The 26304-nt window shown below is 35.7% G+C and overlaps 1 protein-coding gene across 1 annotated transcript in view; it reads right to left on the bottom strand.

Moving 5' to 3' along the window:
* The window catches only part of LOC111147667 (phosphodiesterase 7B), a 308013-nt gene extending 286928 nt beyond the window's left edge, over positions 1 to 21085 (bottom strand). Inside the window, exon 1 of the mRNA XM_022503873.1 lies at positions 20915 to 21085. Within this exon, the coding sequence (XP_022359581.1) occupies positions 20915 to 20935 (21 nt within the window). The 5' untranslated portion in view covers positions 20936 to 21085. The remainder of the gene's footprint in view (positions 1 to 20914) is intronic.
* Between the last annotated feature and the right edge of the window lie 5219 nt (positions 21086 to 26304).

The following is a 26304-nucleotide window of genomic DNA, read 5'->3' as shown; positions in this document are numbered from 1 at the left end:
AACATAAGGCACACTCCTACCTCAGGCCATTTGCACTTGCTGTGCCCTGAGGCATTGGTATCAGCATGGTTCACTCTCTCAGCAACTCAGGTCTTTTCTACAACATCACCTGTTGAGTGATGCCTCCCAACCACTCTATTTAAAATTTCATGCCCACCCCCCAACATTTCCTAACCATCTTTCCTGCTTTTTTTTTCTCCCTCTTACAGCAATTATCACTAGTATCTTTTACATATGCATTTAACTTATTGTCTGTGTCCCCTGCTAGTCTCTGTTTTACTCCCTGCTGAATCTGCAGGCACTTGGAATAGTGTTTAGTTTAGCAATTTTCAGGAACTTTTTGTTGAATGAGTAATTTTACATCTATGGAGGTAGTGAGTACACAGATGTCTGCCACAACATTTTCTTTTCTACGGTTTTCTGTATGTTGGAAATACTTGCAATTGAAAAGGAAAACTTTGGGGTGCCTGGGTGGCTCATTTACTTAAGCCTATGACTTTTGGTTTCAGCTCAGGTCATGATCTCCAAGTCATGAGATGGAGCCTCTCAGTGGGCTCTGCCCTTGCATGGAGCTTACTAAGATTCTCTCCCTTTCTTCTCCCACCCCCTCCATCTCTCCCATCACACGTGCGTGCATGCTCTCTCTCTCTCTCTCTCTCAAAAAAAAAAAAAAAAGAGCAATCTTTTTAAATAAAAAGTTGATGTCTATGAAGTTGATGTCTATGAATAGAAGTCAAAGTATTAATGATTATCAATATTTATATTTGATGTCCAATTACTTACAACATATTTATATTGTTTTTATAATCACAACAAAGATAAAAGTAGTACTCATCAAAATAAATCATAAACAGCTAGTTCATATATTCAGTAAATTCAATAATTGTTTTAAAGCATCTGTTCTTTTCCAGAAGTAGAGAAATTCCCAGAACTATATCATTCAATATTAAAGATCTATATGAAAGACCATTAAAGAATCCTTCAAAAACAATTTAGGCCAAAAAACCCCAACTCCATAATACATACACTCACAGGACACTGCATTCTTTCAGTGAGAACATTATGGAGAATGTTCTTGGATTCAAATGTCTATTTAAAAATCTGAAGGAAAAAGGACACCTGACAATATGTATGGGAAAGACACCTCTCTTCCCATTTTTAGGTATTTTCGTATATTGTATCATTTGGTGTTTATGGATGGTTTATGAATTCAGATGTGTTTTATAAGTCTGTGGAAGAGATGAATGAAAGAAGTTAAACAAGTGCCACTTCTGGATTGATAACCAAATCAGTTTTTCTTTCAGTTCTGGCCCTCCATCTTCCTTGTAAGTATAATAATCAGATACCTTCATTTTAGGGAGTGGTTGTGTACATGGACAGTTACCAGAGTGAATTTTTTTTCACACTTGTAAAATTAATTCACTAATACAAGAGTCATTATAGAATATTGATGGAAATCAATAATCAAGACACCAAAGCATTAGACAATACACCAAGACACAAAAATTGTTCTGTTATGTAGACCCATTCTCTCTGTAGAATAAAATATAAGCTGAGAAAATCCTCACCAAACTCAAGGTATTGGTAACCTGCTGGTGTTCAAAAAGCTTTTCAAAAATACAGTGTAAGTGAAAGAGTTGGGCATGAAAAAATGAGAAACATGGCATTTTCACTCTTTAGTGACATACAACTGGGTAGTGATTGATAAAATTATGAAATCCTAAACAGGCATTCTTCCTGGTTTAGCACATGGAGCAGCACTAAGATAGTAAATAAATGATTTGTAATGAAATTCTAGATAGCCTGCTGGAGGTAAATTATAAGGATGCTACCAATTATATTTATATAAGGTAAAATTTGCTAAGGCAACTGAACTCTTCTTTGCAAGCACTCAGGCTCTTAAGAAAGCTGGAATTGGATCATTTTTGACAGCTCTCTGAGGATCTGTTAGGAAAAATTGGAGGAGCTAATGAGGTGACCTAATCGCAATGTTATTATGAATAGAAGTTATTCTGAATTGTTTGAATTAGTTTTCTTTCAAATTTCATTTTTGTTATCGTTGCTCCACATGATTAAAACCCAGCCATTCATATTTTCCTAAGAATCGTTTATTAAAATAAAAATCAAAGAGAAATGATCTTTCCACCATTCACACCGCTATAGTGAATACATATTTTACGTATATACCTCACCAGACTATACCCAACACACATATAAGCATATCTATATATATAATCAATCTATTCTTAAAACAACACTGTGAGGGATTATTACAACCAATATCAAACGAATGGAAACTGAACTACAGAACAGTTTGTGACTTCCTTCATATCACAACAGAGGTAAATGTCAGAGCCAAGACTAAATTTCAAGTTTCCTATCTTGAGAATTCTTTTCCTCAGTTCGTATATCTGTGTTTTCCACAGTTACTGGCCAGCTTATATGTTAATGACCATGACCACAAGAACACCTTTCTCTGATGCCAAACATCCCCACCCAGCAGGAAATTCTCTTATCCTTTTTTTGCTAGGCCCAACAAGAGAAGAAAATGTGTTCCTGGTGTCTTGTGACTATTTCCTTAAACCCTGCCCCATGTGTAGTTTAGGGTCTACATATGTATTCTTTGCACTTGGATTTCATTTCTTTGTGGGTTACAGAGGCTTTGGTGGGCTGACTGGAAATCAAACTGTCATAAATAATACAGCATCTAGGAATGATTCTTTTCCAGTTCTAGACTTTTGTACCAAAACAAAAATCTTTGTCAGTTGGAGATGCCCATACTTTAATGTGAAGAAATCTGAGCTTGTGCAAAGCCAACTGAGTTCTCATTAGGGGCCATGCTTAAGTATGATTGCGCTAAAAGAAAAAAAAAATCTACGAGTAAACATGGAATGGCATATTTATACCACAGTTTCTTTGTGCTGCTTTCAAGTATGTATGGAAAATTCCTGTCGTCAGGGTCCAAGCCGGAAGCCTCAGCCCCTTGCCACTAGAAATGTATAAAGAGGCTTTCATGTCTATAGAGTCTTCTGAAGCATGAGCTCTGGCAAGACTCCCGTAATATAGGCAGCACCATGTAAAAACCAGATGTGTATGCATTTGAATCATTTCCTGGCTCCTCCTCCTCTCCTGACCCTTGGATGCTGGTGGAAGGGTTAGTCCTCCACCCTCTTCCTATTTATGTTGTCTTTCTAGGTGATCTCATCTGGTACCAAGGCTTTAAATAGCGTATGTACTGACAAATCTAACTTCAGTTCTGATCTCTTTCCTGAATACTGCATCTCAAACTGAATGTGTCCTGAACAGAATTCCTAACTTCTCTCTGCAACCCCCTTCCCCATCCTCATCCTCCCTCTATCTTTCCTATATTGTCAGTGCTACCAGCAATGATGTGAGTTAAACATCTAGAAGGCATCAATCATTCTCAAATTTTTTTTATTTAACGGTCATGTACACAATATACAAAGTACATACTACTGAACCCACTCCTAAGTGTACGTGCGCACACACACACACACACACACACACACACACTCTATCAGTCCTATAACACAGGCATGATTGGAATCCTTCCCCAATTTTACAAATTAGAGAACAGGTTACTTGTCTGAAGTTACTCGTCCAAGGTTACAAATCTGGTGGGAGACTGACCAGAGCCCAGGGAACCCATCCTCAGAGTCCGGGATCAAAAGCACTATGTATCGCTGTCTTTCCTTCACATTCGATCCACCATCCAGTCTCATCTGTTCTACTGTCAGATGCTCAATGTCTGAACACTGATCATTACTCCACTGTCTCTGCTGCGATCCAAGCCCCCCTCACCTCCCATCTGGCCTGCTGTAGCCAGCAGCTGCCCATGATGGATACTGTACCCTGGGCTGAACAACCCATGCTCCACGCAAGAGCATAAATCAGTGGCTGTCCCTTCCCTGTCTACTTGGTTTCTGTGACTTCATTCACAGTGAGACAGTAAGATTCAAACCATGCTCTGTGAAGGCCCATGCAGTCTGGGCCCTGCTTACTTAAGCCCACTATCTCTGTCCTTCCTTTCATCTCATTTTGTTCCAGCAGCACTGGCCCTTTTCCGTCTTTACAACAGTGTAACTTGCTCCTTTCAAAGGGCTTTGCTCTTGCTCTTTCCTCTACCTGGATGTCTCTTCTTCCAGGTCTTTTCATAGCTGCTACTTCCTCATCATTTCAGACCCAGAGAAAACTCCATTGACCTGCCAACACACATCCATATCTCTGTGGCTGGCATCGAGCTGTCTCACTATCTTGCTTTATTTTCTTCATGGCATTTAGCCATGTCTGAAATGATCCGTTTTATCTACTTGTTTACCTGTTGACTGTCCGTCTTCCTCACTGGAATGCAAGCTCCGTGGGTAAGGAACTTTGTTTTTTCTACATTCATATCCCCAGTCCCTATACCACATTAAGTCCCCAAGTACCTGATGGTCGAATGAATGAATCAGGCTCTGTTGTTGAAAAGCCGTGACCTTAGACTAATTTTTTAACCAATGAAAGCCTGTGTTTGCTCCTGAAAAGGGGACAATTACACCTGTATAGAGATTTTCTGAGGAGATTTGAGAGATTTCATGAGAAATTAAAATTTTCCTCAAGATGATAGTGCTTATCAATATACTATATCACAAATTTGTACTGATTAATAGTTTGCCATATGTGCAAAAATTGAGAGTTTTGCAATCAAAAGAAGTCTATATCTGTCCCTGTTCTATGACAAAAGTCCCGAACAAGGAATTCTCAGCTATGTGCAACTTGAAACTCATCTTAGCCATAGGAAAAAATTCTCCCTGCCCGACACTCTTAAAAAAAAAAAAGTTTGATATTTTGATATCAAACCTTTTTGGAGACAGATGACATAAGTTTAGGCCCATTTCACAGTTAGAAAATAATTGAAATCATCTTGTTTACTCAAGTGTGCATGAATAACCAGGTCAAAATAATCAGATTTGTAAATATTTATTAATTTTAAATTAGCTCATTAAATTAGCTTAAATATTAAATTAACTCCTTCAAATGTGACGGAGAGACAGCACATTAAATCAGTTTAAATATTAGTTTAAATATTCCCTTTTTTTGCATTTCTTTAAGGAAAAAAACATTAAATATTTGTTCTGTTAAAAATGGAAAAACGGGAGCGCCTGGGTGGCTCAGTGGGTTAAGCCTCTGCCTTTGTCTCAGGTCATGGTCTCAGGGTCCTGGGATCGAGCCCTGCATCGGGCTCTCTGCTCAGCAGGGAGCCTGCGTCCCTTCCTCTCTCTCTCTGTCTGTCTCTCTGCCTACTTGTGATCTCTGTCTGTCAAATACATAAATAAAATCTTTAAAAAAAAGAAAAAGGAAAAACAACTCATGTAGCTTTTTAGAAGAATTTGAAGCAGTGGCAATTAAAAACTACATAACTACTGTTTAGCTACTCAATAGTTTGTAACTCTTTGCTATCCCTCTATAATGTGCTAAAGCTAAAAATGTCTTCTCAATTTCAAAATTCATGGAGTAACACATGAAACTTAGTCATTTGGCTTAAATATCAAATAAATTTCCTTTATTTTACTTACCTGTGAGGTATGATATTATCAATGGAAAACAGTAACATTGATTAAAACTTACCTCTTATTAGTATGTTTTTAATTTATTATGTCTTAATATCTACTTAGTAATATGTTTGAAAATTATTGAGCATTGATTCTTTTTAAATTCCAATTTTTTCATCTCTATTTTGTAAAAGAAAACATCACACAAGGTATGAAAACTAGAAATACACATTTGTTTGAAGAGAATACCAGTAGAGGAGAATGTATCGAGTTCATTTTTCTTAACTTCTTAATATTTTTATTCTAAAAATATATATTCTCAAGCTGTTCGAAAATTTCTCATAAGTCATTAGTGATTAGAGTCAAGGTTAAGGACGTGGTATATTTTGCACTTATTAGGTTTGACATCAAGTTTACCTGTGCTTCAAAGATATCCCAGTCCTGGCAAAACCTGCATAGAGTAGCACTAGGACAGCACAAACACTCAGGAAAGCCAACAAACTGCCAGAGGCAATAGATAAATACAGAACACCAAAAATCTGGTTTTCCATAACTAGGCCAAAGTTTAATTATAGCATAGCTAAGCTTATTCCCAGGAATATTTTGTTTGCAACTATTTAAATAATTAATTTGCGCATTCCATAGGACAAGCTAGTGTATTGAAAATAATTTTTTTTTTAAATTACAAAAAACAGAGTGCATTTAAGAACCAGGTGCTGTATGTAAGTGTTGAATAACTTAAATTGTACACTTGAAACTAATATTGCACTGTATGTCCACTAACTGGAATTTAAATAAAAACTTAAAAAATAAATAAAAATAAAAATTTGTGAGTGTTTATAACACACATGGAGTATCATTTTCATTCAATGACATATTTGCTTGTATGAAAATATAAACTGTAAAACAATTAGGACAATAAAGAAATTTGCTAATAGCTCATTGTAGTTAATTTATATCAGCTACAATCTAAAACATTAGCTTCCAGTCACAAAAATCATAAATCAAGAATTAAATAATACCTTTCTATAGGTATCTTTAATTGGAAATGTGAGGTGCAGATAAAAGTCTGTCTATTACAAATAGTTCTTAGACCCAAGATCTCATTAGGATATTAACAATCTTCAAAATAATAGTTTGTCAAAGTACTACTGGAAAATAATAATTATATAATAAGGTGATTACACTGTTAAGATTATAATTCTTGTTTTGTTTAACTTTTGCATAATGGTTATAATGACTATAGTGAAATTCGGCAGGTGAACACATACTAATTTTTATTTATTTAGTTCATGACTTCAATGAATACTTATCATTTTTAAATTTATTTCAAATATATGAGAAAAGACAATAAAATTTTTTTAAAAAATGAGAATTTACCACTGGTGCATATAATGCCACATCAATTATCCTTAATACTTTCTTCCCTTTCCCTCTTTTCACAGCCATTAAAGATATGAAAGGCAAGACAATTTGATCCAATGAGGACCAATAGCAGATAATACATATAGACACTCAAAATATATAAATAAAACAGTTACAAAGACTTTAAAACAGTATGTAGAATAAAGTCAAGGATATGAAAGACAAGACTAAGAATTTTGAAAGAGATCTAGAAACTACAAAAAAGAATGCTAGAATTCTAGAACTGAAAAATGTCATTAACAGAAGTTGTCAACTCCTTTAGTGGATTAAGGGAGAGATTGTATACAGCTAAAGAAAGAATTAGGAAAATAAAATACTGGTCAAAAGAAAATGTCCAAAATGAAGAACAAAGAGACCAAAGGTGAACAATGGGGGTAGAAGTATTCAAAGATAAGTATATATGTAATTGGGGTCTCATTAAGAATAGTGTGAGAGAATAGGGCAGAAGCAATGTTGAAAAAGAAAATGAATGGTAATTTTCCAAAATTGCTGAAAAATATCAAGATGCACACTTAATAAATCATATAAGCCCTCACAGGAATAAATGCAAAGAGAATCACAAAGCAATAATGGTAACACTATTGGAAATTGAAGGTATAAAGAACTACAAATCATTAAGAAAATTTTTGTAAAAAGGAGAGATTGCTTTTAAATGCTGTTTTCTGATTTCAAAAAAAACCCCAAAACAGTGAAAGTTATAAAGCAATATAATAATGTCTTGAAGTGAAGAAAGAAAACGACCAATCTAGAATTTTGTTTCCAGGAAACATTCACATTTAAAAAGGGCAAAATAAAGTCATTTCAGACAACGAAAACCTAAACCAAATTATCACTAGACTAAAAGAAGTTCTATATGCAATCACAGAGATGCAGGAAGTAATGAAGTGTATATATGACTGTATAAAAACATAATAATGTATTTATTATGGGACTTAAATTATATAAAATCAAATACCTGAAAACAGCATATAATTCAGGAGAGGTATAAAAATAGTTAAGACATTCATTCAAAGGTTCTCAATTTCCCATACAGTAATAAAAGTACTAATTTGCATCATACTTTGATTAGGTCAAACATACATTCTGTAACCTCAGTAGTAACCAGTAAAACATGAGAAAGAATTTAAAAATAACAAGCTAATGGGAAAGGAAAATTCAATGACAAATAAACTCAACCCAAAAGATGACTAGCAATGAGATAAAAGGAAATCTAAAACAGGAAAACAAATGGAATGTAGAGAGTAAGTCAGCACTTAAATTAAAAAATATCACTATTACATTAAATATAAAAGGGCTGAATACTCCTCTGAAAAGACATATATAACCAGACTGAATGATAAAACAATACATCCACTATAAAGACACAAATCTAAGGCATAAACATACAGAAAATTTAAAACTAAAAGAATGAAAAATAGGTCACACATAAAGCATTGATGGACCAAAAAAAAGGATACTTTATCATATGAGAAGTTTCATTTCACTGGGAAGATATAATTTGTGTAAATGAAGTATTTATCAACCTCTTTCCGTTATCATTCCATCCCCTTAAGGAGTCTTTTTAGCTTCTTTTTCCAACACTGTATATTTGTTAGTGAATCTTTTTGGAAGGACATAAACTATTACGATATGTAAGAATGTTCTGCTTCCCAAGAACCAATTATCACCCCACAGTGAAGGTATGATTTAACAGCACACCAGTAAAATATTAGTTTATTAGTTTATATAAAAATGCTGATATTCAACTATTTGATCCATAAAAATGGCAATTTCACATTGCTAACACAATATATGAAGTAAAAGATGGCAGGATTAAAAGGAAAAATAGAAAAATCCACAATTATCTGGAGCTGTTAACATTCCTCTTTCAAAAATTAGAGGAAGAAAAAAAACCAGTAAAGATGTGGAAGATCTGAATAATGCAATTATTGAATTTTCTAACTGGCATATATAAAGCACTATACCTAACAACCACAGAATAAACATTCATTTCAAGTGCATGTGAAATGTTTACAAAAGTTGACCATATGCTGGGTCACACATACAAGCTGCAACAAATTTCAAAGACCTAAATCATACACAGTATGATCTATGATCACAGTAGAATTATACTAAGAAACAATGACAAAAAGATAACTAGGAAATCTCAATATACTTGAAAATTAATAAATGCATTTTTAAATAATCTGTGGGTCCAAAAAGAAATTACAAATGAAACTATTTTGAATGAACTCATAATGGAAGCACTAAATTTTGGGACACAGCTCGAACTGTTAGAGGAAAATCTATTGCTTTAAATGTATATATTCAAAAAGAAGAAAGCCTGAAAAGTAAATGAACCAAAAACAACGATAACAATAACAACAACAACAAAACCATTTGCGAAAACAGAAAAACAAAACAAAACAAAACAAAAACCTCAGCAAATAAGTCTAAAGAAAGGAAAAAGAAGGAAATAATAAAGAACTGAAATTAAAAATAGACAACAAACATAGATAAATGAAGAGGATTTAAAAAAAATAAAACTTATTTACTTGAAATAGCTAATAAAATTGATCTTGACAAAACCATAGGGAAAAAAGGAAAAACAGGAATAGCATAATAAATTAATAGCAAGAATAAAAAGTAAGACTAATATTAAAACAGGATATTACAAACAACCTCATGCTAGTTATAAAATTTAGACAAAATAGCTAAGACCAAGAAATACACAACTTACCAAAACTGAAAATAAAAGTAGAAAATCTGAAGAGCCTATAAAAGTTAGTGGAATTAAAATTATAACTATAAAATTGCCTATAAAATATTCTAGGACCACATGGATTTATTTATAATTTTTAACAAATATTTAAGGAAAAAATAACACAAATTTATATAAATTCTCCCAAAATATTTTTAAAAGAATAATTTTTCTAATTTTATGAGATCTGTGGGTCCCTGATAGGGTTGTTACCAAAATGGATCATTTTAGGCTAATCTTTTTCATCAACACAGTTTCAAAATCCTGAAAATTATTAGCATTCCAGAAACAAGGTAATGAGGGATTTAGGGGGGAAAAAAAAGCACAACATATCATGACTAAATTGCAATTATTTTAGGACTTCAAGTTTGATTTGACATTGTAAAATCAACCACCATCACAATAGAATGATACAGAAAAATCATATGACAGGTATCAAAAATATTTGATAGGTATTCATTCATAAAAACTTGCAAACTGGAATAGAAAGGAACTACCAAATATTATAAAGAATATCATACTAAGTGTAAAAAAAATATTGAAAGCTCTTCTGAGATTTGAAACAATCCATTTACCCAATGTTACCCTCTTCAACAATTTACTGACAATTCTAGCTAGCACAATAAGACAAAGTTCAGTATGGAAAAAGAAGATATATAACTGTCAATATTTTGAGATAGTAAGATTGTCTACCTAGAAAATGAAAGAAATTTACAGAATAAAGTATTAGAATTCATAAGTGAGTTAAGCAATGTTGTTGATAAATTGATATAGAAAAATCTGGGTTTTTTGTTTTTGTTTTTTTTTATTTATGTATTTGACAGAGATCACAAGTAGGCAGAGAGAGACAGGCAGAGAGAGAGGAGGAAGCAGGCTCCCTACTGAGAGGAGAGCCGGATGTGGATGTAAGTAAGCAGAGAGGCAGGCAGGGGCGGGGGGGAAGCAGGCTCCCTGCTGAGCAGAAAACCCGATTCGAGGCTCAATCCCAGGACCCTGGGATCATGACCTGAGCTAAAGGCAGAGGCTTTAACCCACTGAGCCACCCAGGCACCCCTAGAAAAATCTGTTTTTCTATGTATTAGCAACAAAAGTTAAAATTGAAATTGAAGAGATAACATTCTGAATAATATCAAAATAAGTAGCAAAAAATGTGTAAAATGGCCACAAAACAAACTAAAGATATTATTGAGAGAATTTAATAGAGACCTAAATAAATGGAGGGATATACTATGTTATAAATTTGAAGAGTCAGGAAAGATGTCAGTCTTTCCAAACTGATCAATATCCTAACAGCGTTTTGTTTTGCAGGGAGGAAACTAAGTTAATTTATAATTTATATGGAACGAAGAACGACCAAAATAATCCTGAAGAAGAAAACAGAAGATTTTACCAAGGGGAGAAAATATATAACATATATAGCAATCAAAGGTATTAAAATATATAAAGAATTATTATAAGTTAATATCTAAATCACTTGTTTAAAAATTTGACAGAGGATGTTTACCTGACCTATACAAGTGAAAAAATGCTCCAATTTATTAATAATCAGGAAAATGCAAATTAAAACCATGATAAGCTATCATTACATACCTACTAAATGCCAATAAGTAAGGTTAATGGGGAAGTGATCTATCATATGGGGTTGGTAAGAATGTTAATTATTTGAACCACTTTGAGCAATTTTTTGAATTTTCTAAGGTTGAACACTAACATTCTCTGTTGGTCAGCAACTTATTCCTAAGCATACGTTCAACAGAAATACAGGTACATGTGCACCAAAGATGGGTAACAAGAATACTCAGGCCAGTATTTTTTATAAAAAATAAAATTTAATAAAAAAAATAAATAAATAAAAAATAAAAAATAAATAAATAAAAAAAAACTAGATGCAACACAAATGTTTTTCCACAGCAGAATGACAAACAAATTCTTGCATATTCAAATAATTAAACACGATGGAATAATAAAAATAAACAAAATACAACCATATTTGACAACTGAATGAGTCTTACCCTATAATCGCGAATGGCAGAATGGAGGAGGCATGATGGATTCCTGAGGTGGCAATAATGTAATAATGTTCAAGTTCTTGGCTTGGGTCATGATTGCACAGGTTCACTTATAATAAGTGAATTGTTATGTTTATTTATATGATGGGTATTTTTATGTATATGCACTATTGTTTGATATAGAAAATTTTAAAAATTAAAAAAACTATATTTCCCTTAAATGTTTAAAGCACCCAGCAGCACTATACACAAAATAGCTATAACTTCATGAAATAATTTTTATAGTTTGTAAGAAAATAGTACCAACTCTTAACACACACAATGCTTACTGTCTTTCACACAGTGTTCTAAGCACTTTACAGGTGAAACTCATTTGATCTTCTCAACAATCTTATGAGACACTACTATAAACTCTTTTATTTTATGGTAAGTCCAGTGAGGCCCAAAGAGATTAAGTAACTTTCTCGGGATCATATTGCTAATAAGCAAACCACAATGAATGGCGCCAGATTCTGCACCATTCACCATTACACTATACTGCCTCTGACAGCCAAAATTCAGGTTTAAAGTGTCAGATTCATCCATTGTGAATCCATTTAAAATGAAATAGTGTTGTTCCTTTATATATTGGAACATCCTATAAATAAATATACCAAGTAGATTGCTTTAACATTTGAAACAGATACTTTTATGTTTTGCATAAATTTTTTTTTCAATTCATGCTTAGAATGATTAAAAATGAACTTGAAACATAAAGCATTTTAAACATATAAAAGCAATAAAAATTTGTCATAAAAAAGCTGGGGTTGCATACCAATTCTGTCGGCTGTAACTTCTGTGAACCTCAATTTTCTTGCCATTAAAATAGGCATAACTAATCTTTTCCTAGCAGGGATCTTTCAAGAATGAGGTGACTTGATATTTGTTTTATGAATCAAGTGATTAATTACATATGAAAGTCAATTCATCTGTGCAGTAAGTCCTAGAAATTTTAGAACCTAAAGTTACTTCACTTTAAATTTACATTTCAGGGGCACCTGGATGGCTCAGTTGGTTAAACGTCTGCCTTCAGCTCAGGTCATGATCTCAAAGTCCTGGGATCAAGTCCCTTGTCAGGCTCCCATGGGCAGGCTTTCCCTGCCCTCTCCATGTCAGATTCCCTGCTCAGCAGGGAGTCTGCTTCTCCCTCTCCTCATGCTCTCCTACTCTTATAAATAAATAAATAAATATTTACATTGCAGAAATACAAAAGTCAAAAACTCTAAATAACTTGCTGAAAGCATTACTCTCAGAAAGACTACCAACTGGAACTTAAACTCAAGGCTTTAGATTACAAGTTTAGTGCCCCTTGTAAAAGTTTGAACCTTGGGGTGCCTGGGTGGCTCAGTCGTTAAGCGTCGGCCTTTGACTCACGTCATGATCCCAGGGTCCTGGAATTCAGCGGCATTGGGTTCCCTGCTCCATGGGAAGCCTGTTTCTCCCTCTCCCACTCCTCCTGCTTGTGTTGCCTCTCTCGCTGTCTCTCTTTGTCAAATAAGTAAATAAAATATAAAAAAAAAAGTTTGAACCTCATTTTTTTCTTCCTGCTTTCCCTTCTCTTTCACAACATAACATACAAACTGAATTTTTAAAGAAAAATTATAATTATTATCATTTAATCTAATAAATGCATTTATTTCTTTTGTTAAAGAATTACATTAAAAGAGGCATTTTCTGTAGGGTATATTCTCCAAATCACTGTCTTCTTGATATGAATTACCACATAAAAAGCTTTTATATAAATTTGTCTTCAAGTTTGAGAAAGTCCTTGCCTTTAATCTCTCTCTCATGCACTCACACGTAAACACTTGGGGCAATATATTAATTTAAAAAAGAGGACAATATTTCTCAATTATTATATTTATAAGTCAATGAATTATTTTATGTGATTAATGATTTTTTAAATAATTAAAATAGATTTATGGAGACAAGTTTAGAATGTTGGCTCTGGTCATTCAAAACCTGCAATCAAACAAATTCCTATCTGTTTTATGTTTATCCTTTTTATTTTATTTTTACTTCAAGATTACTCTTTACTCCAAACGTAATAGTAAATTCTAGAAAAATATAAAATAAAAAGTACTGAATAACAAAAATGACTAATATTTACATTTTCCCAATCAAATTAAAAACCAAATTGAACATGTTTTCATTTAGTTGAAAAGCAAGAACACTATCTTAAAGACATAGAAATATGCTATATTTCTATTTCATGGAAAACAACTTTTTTCTTAAATTTAATGACCTTTTCTAAATCAAGGCATTCTTTAGACCTTTGTATTACTGCAGCATCTCCTTTTTATAAGAATGCTTCTACACTTTTGTGAATGACTGAGTTCTTTCATCTGACCAGACACAGCTGGCAAGTGGCATAATGAGAAAGGGAAATGAAAGTCTTATTTTTTCTCCTGTAAAACCAAAAAATATATAAATCATATTCAAGCTGAAGCATTAGCTGCTTGTATTGCAACAAATGACACATCTTAATACAAATAAGTGTTTTCTACTGTTTTGTGAATACATGATATTATAGTCGATTTTAATTTTAAAGGTCTATCAATGAAGTGTGGTTTCCCTAAATACTATTTGGATGAATATAAATTTTGTGTATTTAATTAATTCAAAAAACTAAACCAAACTGACCAATTCTAAAGCAGAAAATTTAGACAAAATGTTCAAAACAATAAAATATGTACAGTAAAATATGTATATTCAGTTTATGGAGAAAAATCTCAAATAGTTGGGCATACAATGGACCAAAAAATTTTCTTAGACATGTGTAAAAGCTAGAAGAAACTTTGGCCTTCACTAAGCCCCTTGTTTTGTCCAGGAGGAAACTGGAGTTCAGAGTGATGATTGGCCCAAAATTACTCAAGCAGGAGTGGTTCCTTGCTGGTCATACTGTGCTCCTTCACCATGTCAATGACACATGGGAAGAACTCAACAGGATTGAAGGAAAAAGCAAATGAAGCAATTTAAAAAACAAAACAGAACTCTTCTTTTACTTTCTATTTTTTTCTCAACTTTAAATATCACACAATAAAAACAAACATTTTTCATTTCCCCCACTGTAGATGTAATAAACTTGTGGGGAGAAAAGCTGAACAATTCTAAAGTATATGCATGAAAAGTACATCTTGCTCCCCATCCTCTATTCCAAGTTCTCCCAGAGGTGTCCATCGTTTAAGATTTTTATTGGAATTGCCAGAAAATTTCTGTTGGTGTGTATGAATGTGTATATATAGTTGTGGAAATGTTTAGCTTTTTTTTCCTTAATATGTCTTAAAAATCATTCCATATTTGTGCTTGCGGATCTAGCACATTCTTTTAAATAACTATATGTTTTCTATTGTACATATTTAAAGTAACATTTTCAACAACTCACTTATTATTGGATTCAGGAAGCTTCTGGGTTTTTTTATATTACAGAGTATAAAATGAATATAATTTGATATGTTCTTAGGCTAAGATTTACCAAGGTCAACGAATATGTAAGTCATTGACTATTTGATATCTTTTGATACCAAGTCAGACCAAATCAGGCATATGTTAACCTCCTTATATCTACACCTGGACCTAGGGAAACAGCCCTAACCCCAGATTGGCCCTAGACCTGACCTCCAATTGCAGGAGAAAATAGGCATATTCCTAAAACTCAGAACTCTTAAATATACTTCAGTATATTTAAGTCATGTATAAACCCCCTTTTTGAACAGAATCTTTACTTTGTATGTCTGAAGCAGTGGGCTGGTAATGATAATTTTCGTCGTGTTAAAAGGATATTTTATGTATTTCTTATTTATATGTTAATTATGATAGTGTAAAACACAAAAGGTCTTAATAAGAAAACAATCTGGAATTTTAATAAAAAATCTTAGGTGAATTTACCAACTACTAGAAAGGAAAAACTAATACAAACATACTCCAAATTTTACTAAAGGAACCTCCATCAACATCTCATTACCAATCTTAATTTTTTCCATCTTCTCCTTACAAATGTAAGAAAGGGAGGAGACAAGGAAGGGAGGGAAGGGGGAGGTTAAATGTATGACATAAACTTTCTTTACTGGCATATCAGCTAAGGCTATTATTTTCCTACTTCTATACTACATGCAAATAGATGTATAAAGCAGCCATGAAAGGATTTAGATTTTCAAAATATTGGTGTATTTATAGAGTAGTACATTAAAACCTGTATATTGTTTAATAAGTTCCTGTGTGTTTAGTGTTGAGTTATTTTTAGGTTTATCTGAAACTACAAACCTTGCTCCCTGTTCTCCATGCTTGAGCTGGTAATTGTAAACTGTCACATAGAGGAGATGCCAGGACGAATGTTCTGACCCAATCTGACTGGTGAGATCTGACTGGATCTCACCAGTGTGTCTGGATTAGGGGAACTGAACTGCATCAAATCCTACCACAAGGATGAGGCAGTGACCCTGGACCATTAGGGCAAAGTTCTTAGAGCAGGTACTCAGTGGACAACCGATTCACCAAAGAAAATGTTTTTTGTCTGAGGATTCCTCCAATTGGATTATCCACATGTTTTCAATTATGCTAAAGAAACCAGAATTGGGTTAAGGAGATATTAAACTAAATAATATAGAAAATCCACAATAGTGATTGGCACTCAGGAGAAAGATTCTTGTCATGTAATGTTATAGTACCCAGCTACAATGAACACAGAGCACGTCCCTTACTATATGAAGGAGTGTTGCCGCCACGGAGCAGCCCATCAGCCTCTCACAAGAGAACCAGGGGCAAGGCTGGGTGATTGTCTCTGGGGAGCAACAGTCTTCCTGAGGAGAAATTCTTCAAAACCTAGGACCTTGTTTGGCTTTTGTTTTTCTTTGGCAATGAGAGTATTTTGGAGGTGAAATTATGTGAATTTGGAAAACTGAGCAAAGGCAAAGTAGAAAGGGAAGTGGTAGAAATAAAGAATGGGAGAGATGGAAGAATAAAAACAAATGGATGCTAAGAAGTTATACTAATCTTGTCAGATTTGGGAAGGAAAAAGGCATTCTACAAATATTCCAATGGCTGCATTTAAAGATGGGGAAACTGAGGCCCCCCAAATTTAAGAAATGTGCACTAACTCACATGGGTCATCTCTGGAAGTTCCGAGACACTAGGTAAGCTTTCCTAACAGTGAGGGCATTTCCCAGAACATCACCACATTGCATCAATATTCAAGCCCATTGCAGCTTGTGACCATTTCCTGCTTGTACCAAATGGCTGCTGGCATCTGGGGCTGCTGTTAAGGTTCTCCTGCTTTCTATGACTCCTTGGGGTTCCAAGTTCAAACGATGATAGAGAAGACACCATCATCACCACTGATTTAGTTCACTGACTTAATTCATCATCTCCATCCTGTGCAGTAACTTAATTCGGCCCCTGGAGAAAACTTCACCTGTCTTCAATGTTATATTTTTGTATTTTTTTAAATAACACCATTATATATGTTGTTTTAGAAGAATGGCAATGCCTCTAATTGATCATATTAAAGATCACCATAATAGAAATAAATACATAGATAGAAAATTTAGTTTTCTTCTTAAATTCCAATTGGCATAGTTTCACCTCTTCAGTTTCACTTTTCCTCATCACTACCTCCTTCCAAACTCTGCTTTGTTCTTCCATTTCTCTGCAAAGACTCCGCTATTCGTTTATATGTTTATCCAGAATTTAAATTTCCCAAAGGTGGAAATCATTGCTTATCTATTTTGTATTCATTCATGGGGCATGTTGAAAATACACAGTGATGTTTTTGAATAAAGGTTTGATGTTTTCACATTTATATATATATATAAATGGAATTATTTTAAAAACTCTAAATTAAGAATACTATAAAAAGTTTCAGATAAAAAAACTGTTAGAAACACAATACAAACAGTTTCCTTTATAGATAAGGAAACTGAAGTCAAGAGTGAGCAAGTAGCTCAGTCACCCAGCTAGTTAGAGCCTGAAGAGAATACCCACTCTGGTCTCCTGTCTCTGCCTCCTGTTTTTGTTGCTGTTGTCGTTGTTTGTTTTGCTTTGTTTTTTTTTAGTGTGCTCCATGCAGTCACTTTCTAATAAGTACAAATGAAATCATTTGGATACCTAAATGATTCTTGGAAAAGTATAAATACCTTGGTTATACATTAGAACTTTGACACGCTTCACTCTCTACATTCAAATCTCTAAGTGCTTGTGTATAGTAGATATTCAGTCAGTTTGGGTTTCTACATCCCTTTTTCCCTTCTCTCCCCCAAATCTCCATATCAATCACTTCAAAAATTGCTAACACACCTAGTATGCACCATCTCACGCATCAAAGTTAGCACGTCCACAAAGTCACCCAAGATGCTCCTGGAAGCCAATGATACAGATCACAAGGCTGTTCTCATGTGAACATGATCTCATGTTCTCATGATGGAAGTGCTCTCCAAGGCACATTGTTGGGAGAAATGCAGGTGCCACCATGAGGAAGCACTGTTAGAGAGGACCTCATTACATGTCCAAATGCCAAATCCCTTCTTCCTCAGCCAGATGTACGTCTTAGAGGAGAGGTTCCTACTTGTCTCTAGGCTACTTTTGGGATACACATGAAAAGTAGCACATGTGTGTCCACCATAGGATGGTGGATTTTTGGAATAAGACATTCTGTATATCCAGTGTCCCTGGTAAGTGACCTACTTTCCCCAATAAGATGTCCCCCCAAAGTCAGTGTCAGTTGAACCACTTAGACTACCTGGTAGCTTTTACGTTTAGATGTTCGGAAGTCTATCCTAATTTTTAATTTTCGTAGTTCTCTTTAATATAATGAAGACCTCTTCATCTTGCTTGAGATTAGTCTAGGGTTTAAAAAATTCCTTCCAACACTGTTCTGTGAGTTGACAAGCAGCTTCCCCTGTGATTTGAGCCTAGCTAACAACCTTGGACTTTGGAAGATTAATTACTAGGCAGATGCATTTTCAAGGTGGTTCATTTTCACTTTGAGGAAACTTGGTCATTTTACTTTTGCATCTGTTTGGAGTAGGACGTCCTTTGGCTGAAAATAACACAAGTCAGTGCTGAGAACGCCCTCCTCTGTACTACTGATGTGCTGATTTCTAGATTACATTTTAGGCCGGACTGACACCAAAACCATTTTTTAAAGACTGTAAAAAATGCCATACTTTAGAATCATTTAAATAATTTACGATATATGAAGGGTAGTAAGTGCTCAACAAGTATTTTAACTAGGTATTTATTGAGAACTGACAATAAACAGCTTTGTGCTGAACACCGTGTAAAGCACCAAAAGGTGTACTGGTACAACGATTTTCCCTAAGTCGATGTCTGTTCACGACACATCTTGAATTTTTCCACACTTACCCTAAGTAACTTGATTCAAAAAGGGTTTTCTGCCAGCTAATTTGCTGACTTAGAGTCACCACTGATTTTTGTCTCCTTTTGTTCAACTGAGTCAGTACAGTCTAAAATTGGACAGCTTATGGTATCAGGTAAAAATCCTTACAAAGAGGGTACAATCTTCGAAGTTGCAACTAGTTAACTTTGGGCTTCTACTTGCTACAAAAAGCAACTTCATTTTATTGGAGAAAATGTCAATCAAGACGCAACTACTGACACCCATCTTTGTTTCCCCAGCCGGTAATACAAGATAAAGCAGAGGAAATGGAGGGACCGCATTTGCAACACACAAAGTCCTTGTTTTCCCACTAGGCGCTGGAGAAAAGCAATTGTCCATTCACAGCACATCCTCTGCATTTCGGAGCTAATATTTTCACAGTTCTTAACTTAGTACATTACAGTCTCATGCAGTTAATTTTGTTAACCCTTTGAAATGCACTATGTCTCTGATATCTTGCTTAATATTTCTAACATGACCCAGTTTTTAAAATTTCTGTTTCTCAAGGTGGAGAATAGAAATCTTTAAAAAAAAAAATCAAGTAAGAAATTTTGGAAACAGAGTCACGGTTTCGAATAATCCCATTTTACTTGCTATTGCATAACTTTGAGAAGGCTAATAAGGAAATCCAGGTTAACCATATGTTACTGGAATTGCTTTGACAAAAATGGACTCTTTGCACAGAAATGATTTTTAGCAGGGGTCCCCCTCAACGCATAATAATAACGTGTCATTGAAAACAACATTAGCGCTATGTTATTTGCCCTGCTTCCTGCAGCAGTTAGTGTGTTTACTGTCTATGCCTGCCTTCTGATGCAAAGAGGTTTACTCAAACAGTCACTCTGCCCAAAGCCTATGAAGAACAGAATCTATGGATGATTAATTAGATCCCCGGCTCAATCACTAAGGTCCCTAATTAAATATCTCACTCTGCTTTCAACTCTTGCAGGAAAAGAAAATTAGCAAATTCACAGGGTTAATAAAGAACTTTTTAGTTTCCTTTATAAAAAGTAAGATCTAAACCATGGGTCATCTAACTCAGCGACAGCACCTCTTCTGCCAACTTCCAAATCCAGAATATTTTTTTAAATGCAACAAGGTGCTAAAGTGCATTTTCCTCAGGAATTCATTTTTCTGACATACCTTCTACAAGTTTTTCTACCTTCAGCCCTATTACCTATTAGCTTATTCCTACTAATTTCTTCTTCTTGAAGTCTGCTATCAACCAACATGACAAACTCAAGGAAAAAAACAAAAAACAAAAAACAAAACAAAAAAAACCCTGATTTTCCTGCAGTCCTCACCAATCTCTGTACTAATATTTTCCTGCTCAATCTCCACCGAAAAGAAAAATGACCCAACTCTAAGATTTATGTTGAAGAAAAAGTATTGCATTCACTACAAAAGAAGGGAAAAAGGAGTCCTCCTCCACGGGGTCTCAAAGTGCAATGAAAATCCTGGAGTCTCGCATTTAGGCTGGTTGGAATGAAAGGGTTAATTCAGGGTAAGTGATAATGTTTAGTCCATTCGCCTAGAAAAAGGAAGGAAATTCAAAAGCTGGTTGCTGTAGTAACAATCACAGACCAAAAAAAAAAAAAAAAAAAAAAAAAATATATATATATATATATATATATATATATATATATATATATACATATATATATATGTACAGGTTCATTTTAAATAAAACTCCTGCCATCTCTGATTCTGTTCTCTCAAGAAAAATGAGCTTGCCGCTTAAATTTGTTGTACCTACCTCAACCATTAAACAAGACATTTAACCATAGTGGCAGTTCTGTGACCTTTGAATGCCGTGAAATCTCTGAGCGGTGCTGCTTGTTCATGAAGACTTGTGCTGCAGAATCCAGCAACTTCATCCAGGATTAGGAATATAATTAAGTAAAAACAAGGAAAAAAGAAAAAAAAAAAGAAAGAAACACAAAGGCACGCAGAGAAATTGAGAGAGAAAGAAGGTAGAAAGAGAGATTGTCTCTGGGTGAGTACACGACTTTTCTCCCAGGCAAGCGCTGGGACAGAGCTGAGCCTGCTGCAGTGCCCAGACCCACGACTGGCTGGGGGAGCAGGCAGGCAGCCGGCCTGCTAGGCTGGGAGGTGCTGTCAGTTGCCACAGGCGAGGAAAAGCAGAGACCAATCGGCTTCAACTCTGGCGGCTTACTGGAGTGGAGCCTTTTCTGTTTATGTTTCCTCATTTCAAGAGTGACGTCAAAGGGTTTAGTTTTTCCTCTGCATGTGCTATTAATTTTAAAGTACTGTACTATGGGAAGAATGTGTGTGTGCCTGTGGTTAGTCTGGGCACCCCACTCTCAGGAGAACCCAAGAAACATTTCCTATATTCAGGAATGGATTTTAAAAATTTAAAATACCTCATGGTTGGGTGTATCAAAAACAAAAACAAAAAAAGGACAAAAACCTTGAGCTAAATAATAGTGGCAAGATTTATATGCTCTTTTTCCAAATGTAAGTTGTGTACATATGCCCACTTGACAGCTGTTGCTTATTTCAAAATGAACTCTTTGTCAGCCTTACCTAAAATGAATTGTTAGTTAATCTTTATAGTCATGGATGCAGAGTTCTGCAAATGACCTGGTGAGCGATAATATGTGCAGGGAAAAACAGAGATCCTGTTTATGCTGCTGATCCCTGATTTTCTATCTTTCCTCCAGCTTCTGTGGTGAAGCTTTAGGATTATTTGCGCTAGGGGGATCCTTCCTGCAACTCCCCACAGGGAATCATTCAAGAAGCAGGGCGTGCTGATGCCATACAGGCATGCCTGGGATTTCAGCATGTCCTCTTCCCAAACGTGTGAAGGTGCAGTTATTTAAGGATTCTTCCTCTACCAGGGGCCCCAGCTTATCCCTGTATTTCTCTTCCTACTCTGGAAAATCTCAGTGGTGGCCATCTGTTGTTTCTCCCTCCCCCATATTCTCTCCCTTCTCCCCCTGCCCCATTCTGCTAATAGAACCTCTTTTTTTCTTTTGGAAACTTTCCTTTCTCCACCTATGGACTGCACAGGCTTCCTCTGCCACCTCCCTTCTCCCTCTCAGCCCCTGAACCCCCACCCCACAACAGAACTATGAAGGGCATGTGACCCAGACTGGCCAATCAGATTTCTTCATTGCTCTAGACACAGAAAATGTTTTAGGGGTAGGCACATCACTTAAGAAAGGCCAGAGTCCTTTTTCAAATATTAATACTGATTCTTTGGGAAAGGACGTATTTCTATCTCTCTACAATCATATGTGGTAGGGTTAAATAAGCCTGTAGTTAGGGTTCATCTTTGATGTTGAAGATACAGCAATGAACAAAACAGATAGTACCTGCCTTCATGTACTTTACATCTGAGGGAAGGGTGAAGACAGGCAATAAAAATAAATAAATATATAATATCCGTTGGTAATAAGGCTTTGAAATAAAGGAAAGTAAGGGCAAGAAGTAGTGTGTGTGTGTGTGTGTGTGTGTGTGTGTGTGTGTGTGTGTGTGTGTTTGCTGTTTTAGGTATAATGATCATGGAAGCACTATGATAAAGCAATGTGGAGCAGAGTCCTGAATGAAATGAGGAAGCTGGTCATCTGTGTCTCTGCATTCCAGGCAACAGAAGCTGTATGAAGTCCTAAGACAGGTGAATGGTTGGTATATTCAAAGAACAAGGGAAATAGAGTAGCTAGAAGAGAATGAGCAGAAAAAAGAAATGGTTTTAGAGAGATATGTCTCGGGAAAGATCAGGAAGTATCTTAGAAGCCAGTTAAAGTATTTAGACTTTATTCTAAGACGGAAAACCTATCAGAGTGTTTTGAACTAAGGAATGCCTATGATCAACATAAATTCTAAAAGGATTTCCTCTCCCTTCTGTGTGGAAAATAGACTCTAGAGGAACAAGGGTAGAAGTAGGGAGGCCAATAATGAGACCATTGCAATAATGGCTTGATCTTGGGTGAAGGTGGGGAAGGTGAAGGAGGCCAGATTCTGGAAGGACATGTGTGTGTGTGTGTGTGTGTGTGTGTGTGTGTGTGTGTGTGTACACATATAGAATTAGCAGGATTTCAAGATGTGGGGTGTGAGAGAAAGAGAGGAATCAAGAATAATTCCCAGGATCCTCTCTTGAGCAAACTAGAATAGAGTTGGCACTTACTGATAGAGGGTAACTGGAAGAAGAACGTAGTTTTGAGCTGAAATAAAAAGTGGTTCTGGGACTTCATTCAACAGCAACAAATATTTATTGATCATGTACTCTGTACAGGCACTGTTTTAAGTGTTAGAGATGGAGAAGTGAACACAAACAAACAAACACGAAGGCCCTTGTCCTCATGAAACTTGGGTTTTTCTGAGAGAAGACAAATCATTACAATAAAGTAGAAGATTATAAAGGATACACTGAATGAGTGATGTGGAGTAGATAGTTCTATATATAGAACTGGAGTTCAGGGGACAGTTCTGAGCTATAGATATAAATTTGGAAATCATTGTATATTCAAGGTATTTAACACCATGAGACTGGATGAAATTACCAAGGCAGTGAGTACAGGTGGAAAAGCCCCAAGCAGTCCAAGATTAAGTAGTCAGGAATATGAGAAAGAACAAGTGGAGGAGACTGGGAAGGAACCTCCAAGAGATAAGAAAAAAACCCCAAAAGTGTGATACCTTGGAAGACAAATGAAATTTTCAATGATCAACCTTGTAAAATGAAAATTAGATGAAGACTGAAAATTGACCCTTGAATTTAGAATGTGTAATCATTTGTGTCCTTGACAAAATCAGGTTCAGTACAGTAGAAAGGGTGAAAGGTCAAGAGAGAATTAAAGAGAAAAGTGGGGGCAGACAGTATAGGCAATTCTTTTAAGGTGTTTTTCCCCACAGAGAGCAGAGAAATGGGGTACTAACTGGTAGGGAGAGTGGAGTCAAGGAGGTCTTTCCAACTAGGAGAAATATCAGTATTTTGTATGCAGTGATAGGAAATATTGAGTTAAGAAGAATAATTAGTGATGCAAAAGAGAGAAGGAGAAATAGTTGGAACACATGGAGTATGTGGTACACTGAATTGCCCTTCAAAGATGCCCAATCTCTGGAATCTGTGACTCTATTATATTATGACAAAAGGGACTTTGCAGATATAATGGAGGTAATGGATCTTAAAAGATGGAGATTGTTGGGGCACCTGGGTGGCTCAGATGGTTAAGTGTCTCCCTTTGGCTCAGGTCATGATCTCAGGGTTCTGTGATTGAGCCCCACATCGGGCTCCCTGCTCAGTGGGGAGCCTGCTTCTCCCTCCCCTCTGCCTCTCTCCCTACTTGTGCTCTCTTTCTCTCCCCCTTCTCTCAAATAAATAAAACTTAAAAAAAAATAAGAAAAAGGAGATTGTCTTAAATTATCTGGTGTGCTCAATCTAATCATATGAGCCCTTAAAAGCAGAGAACTTTCTTTGGCTGGAAGCAGAAGATAGATGTAGCAGAAGAAGTTAGAGAAGTTTCAAGTATCAGAAGTATTCAATGCACTGCTACTGGTTTCAGATGTAGGACCTGTGTGCAAGGACAAGAGAGAGCTTAAGGCTATCCCCAGCTGACAAGAGCAAGGGAACAATCACCTTAGTTCCACAGCTGCAAGGCATTGGATTCTGCCATCAACCTGAATGAACAACCTGAAATAAATTCTTCCCTAGAACCTCAAGAAAGAAACACAGCCCTGTTGACACCTTGTTTTCAGCCTTTTAAGACTCTAAGCAGAGTATCTAGCCAAGGCACCTACAGATCTATGAACTAATAAAGTTTCTGTTAATCCATTACAGCGGTGATGGAACACTAGTATAAAATGATTGGCTTTAGAAAGCAGCATGGATAATTCATCCACAGAACCAGAAGAGAAGGCAGAGTAAATGGTAGAGATATTGCTAGGTGGATTGTAGTAATGGTGGTGCAAGATTGTGAAAGTTCTCTGTGATTTCTAATTTCTCAGTAAAATTGGAACTAAGTATTTTTTTAAAAGATTTTATTTATTTATTTGACAGACAGAGATCACAAGTAGGCAGAGAGGCAGGCAGAAAGAGAGAGGGGGGAAGCAGGTTCCCTGCTGAGCAGAAATTCCCAATTCAAGGCTCGATCCCAGGACCCTGAGATCATGACCTGAGCCAAAGTTAGAGGCTCAACCCACTGAGCCACTCAGGCACCCCAGGAATTAAGAATATTGGCTAAGAGACAGGATAGAGGAAGTGGTGAAAGTTTGAAGAGAAAAGAAGTGAAATAGTCATCCAGAAGAGTAAAAATAAGGAGTTATCATAGAAGGATAACATAACGGTCAAGAGTACTAAGGGCTTATTTGAGTTTAGTTGTCACGAATTAAAATGATAATAGAGAGTGTGTTACCTTTACAATATCCATGAGACATTTGAATAGAAATGTCATATGGGCAGCTTGGAGATAATTCTGGGGAGGTAAGGGCAGATGAAATGCTATTGAAAACTATGGGATGGCATGAAATCATTTGATGAATGAGTATAGACTCAAGGTCGAAAGTCTGGGGTCTTCCAATATCTATTGGGATATTGGGAAATTGAGGATGATCTAGCAAAGGAGACCAAAAAAGACCAGACATGGAGGTAGACACACAACCAAGACAGCGGCCTCTCAAAAGTTAAGTTCCAATAGTTGGTGGTGTGGACTGAATATTTCTACCCTCCCCAGTACTCCCAAGGACACTCACCAATTCATATGTTGAAGCCCTAACTCCCAGTATGACTGCAATTGGAGAAAGGGCCCACAGGGAGGTAATTAAGGTTAAATGAGGTCATAGAGGGGGACCCTAATCTGACAGGTCTGGTGCCCTTGTAAGAAAGGAAAACACACTAGAACTCTCTGTCTCCACCATGAGAGAACAGAGCCAAAGGTGAGCTTTCTGCAAGCCAAGAAGAGAACTCTCACCAGACACTAACTCTGCTCTCACTTTGATCCTGGTCTTCCAGTCTCCAGAACTGTGAGAAAATAAATTTTTATTGTTTAAGTACCCAGACTATGATATTTTGTTATGCAATCCAAGTGGACTAATACAGTTATGTGAGTCATGAATTCTCTTTTTTTTGCTTACAGCCACTTCAGTTGGCTTTCTGTTCCTTATAGCAGGAAGAGTCCTAACAAATTC

Source organism: Enhydra lutris, unplaced genomic scaffold, assembly GCF_002288905.1.
Source record: "Enhydra lutris kenyoni isolate GAN:26980312 unplaced genomic scaffold, ASM228890v2 scaffoldscaffold17, whole genome shotgun sequence".
NCBI lineage: Eukaryota > Metazoa > Chordata > Mammalia > Carnivora > Mustelidae > Enhydra > Enhydra lutris.
Note: the sequence above shows the minus strand (reverse complement) of the source record. Positions and strands in the feature narration are given on the sequence as shown.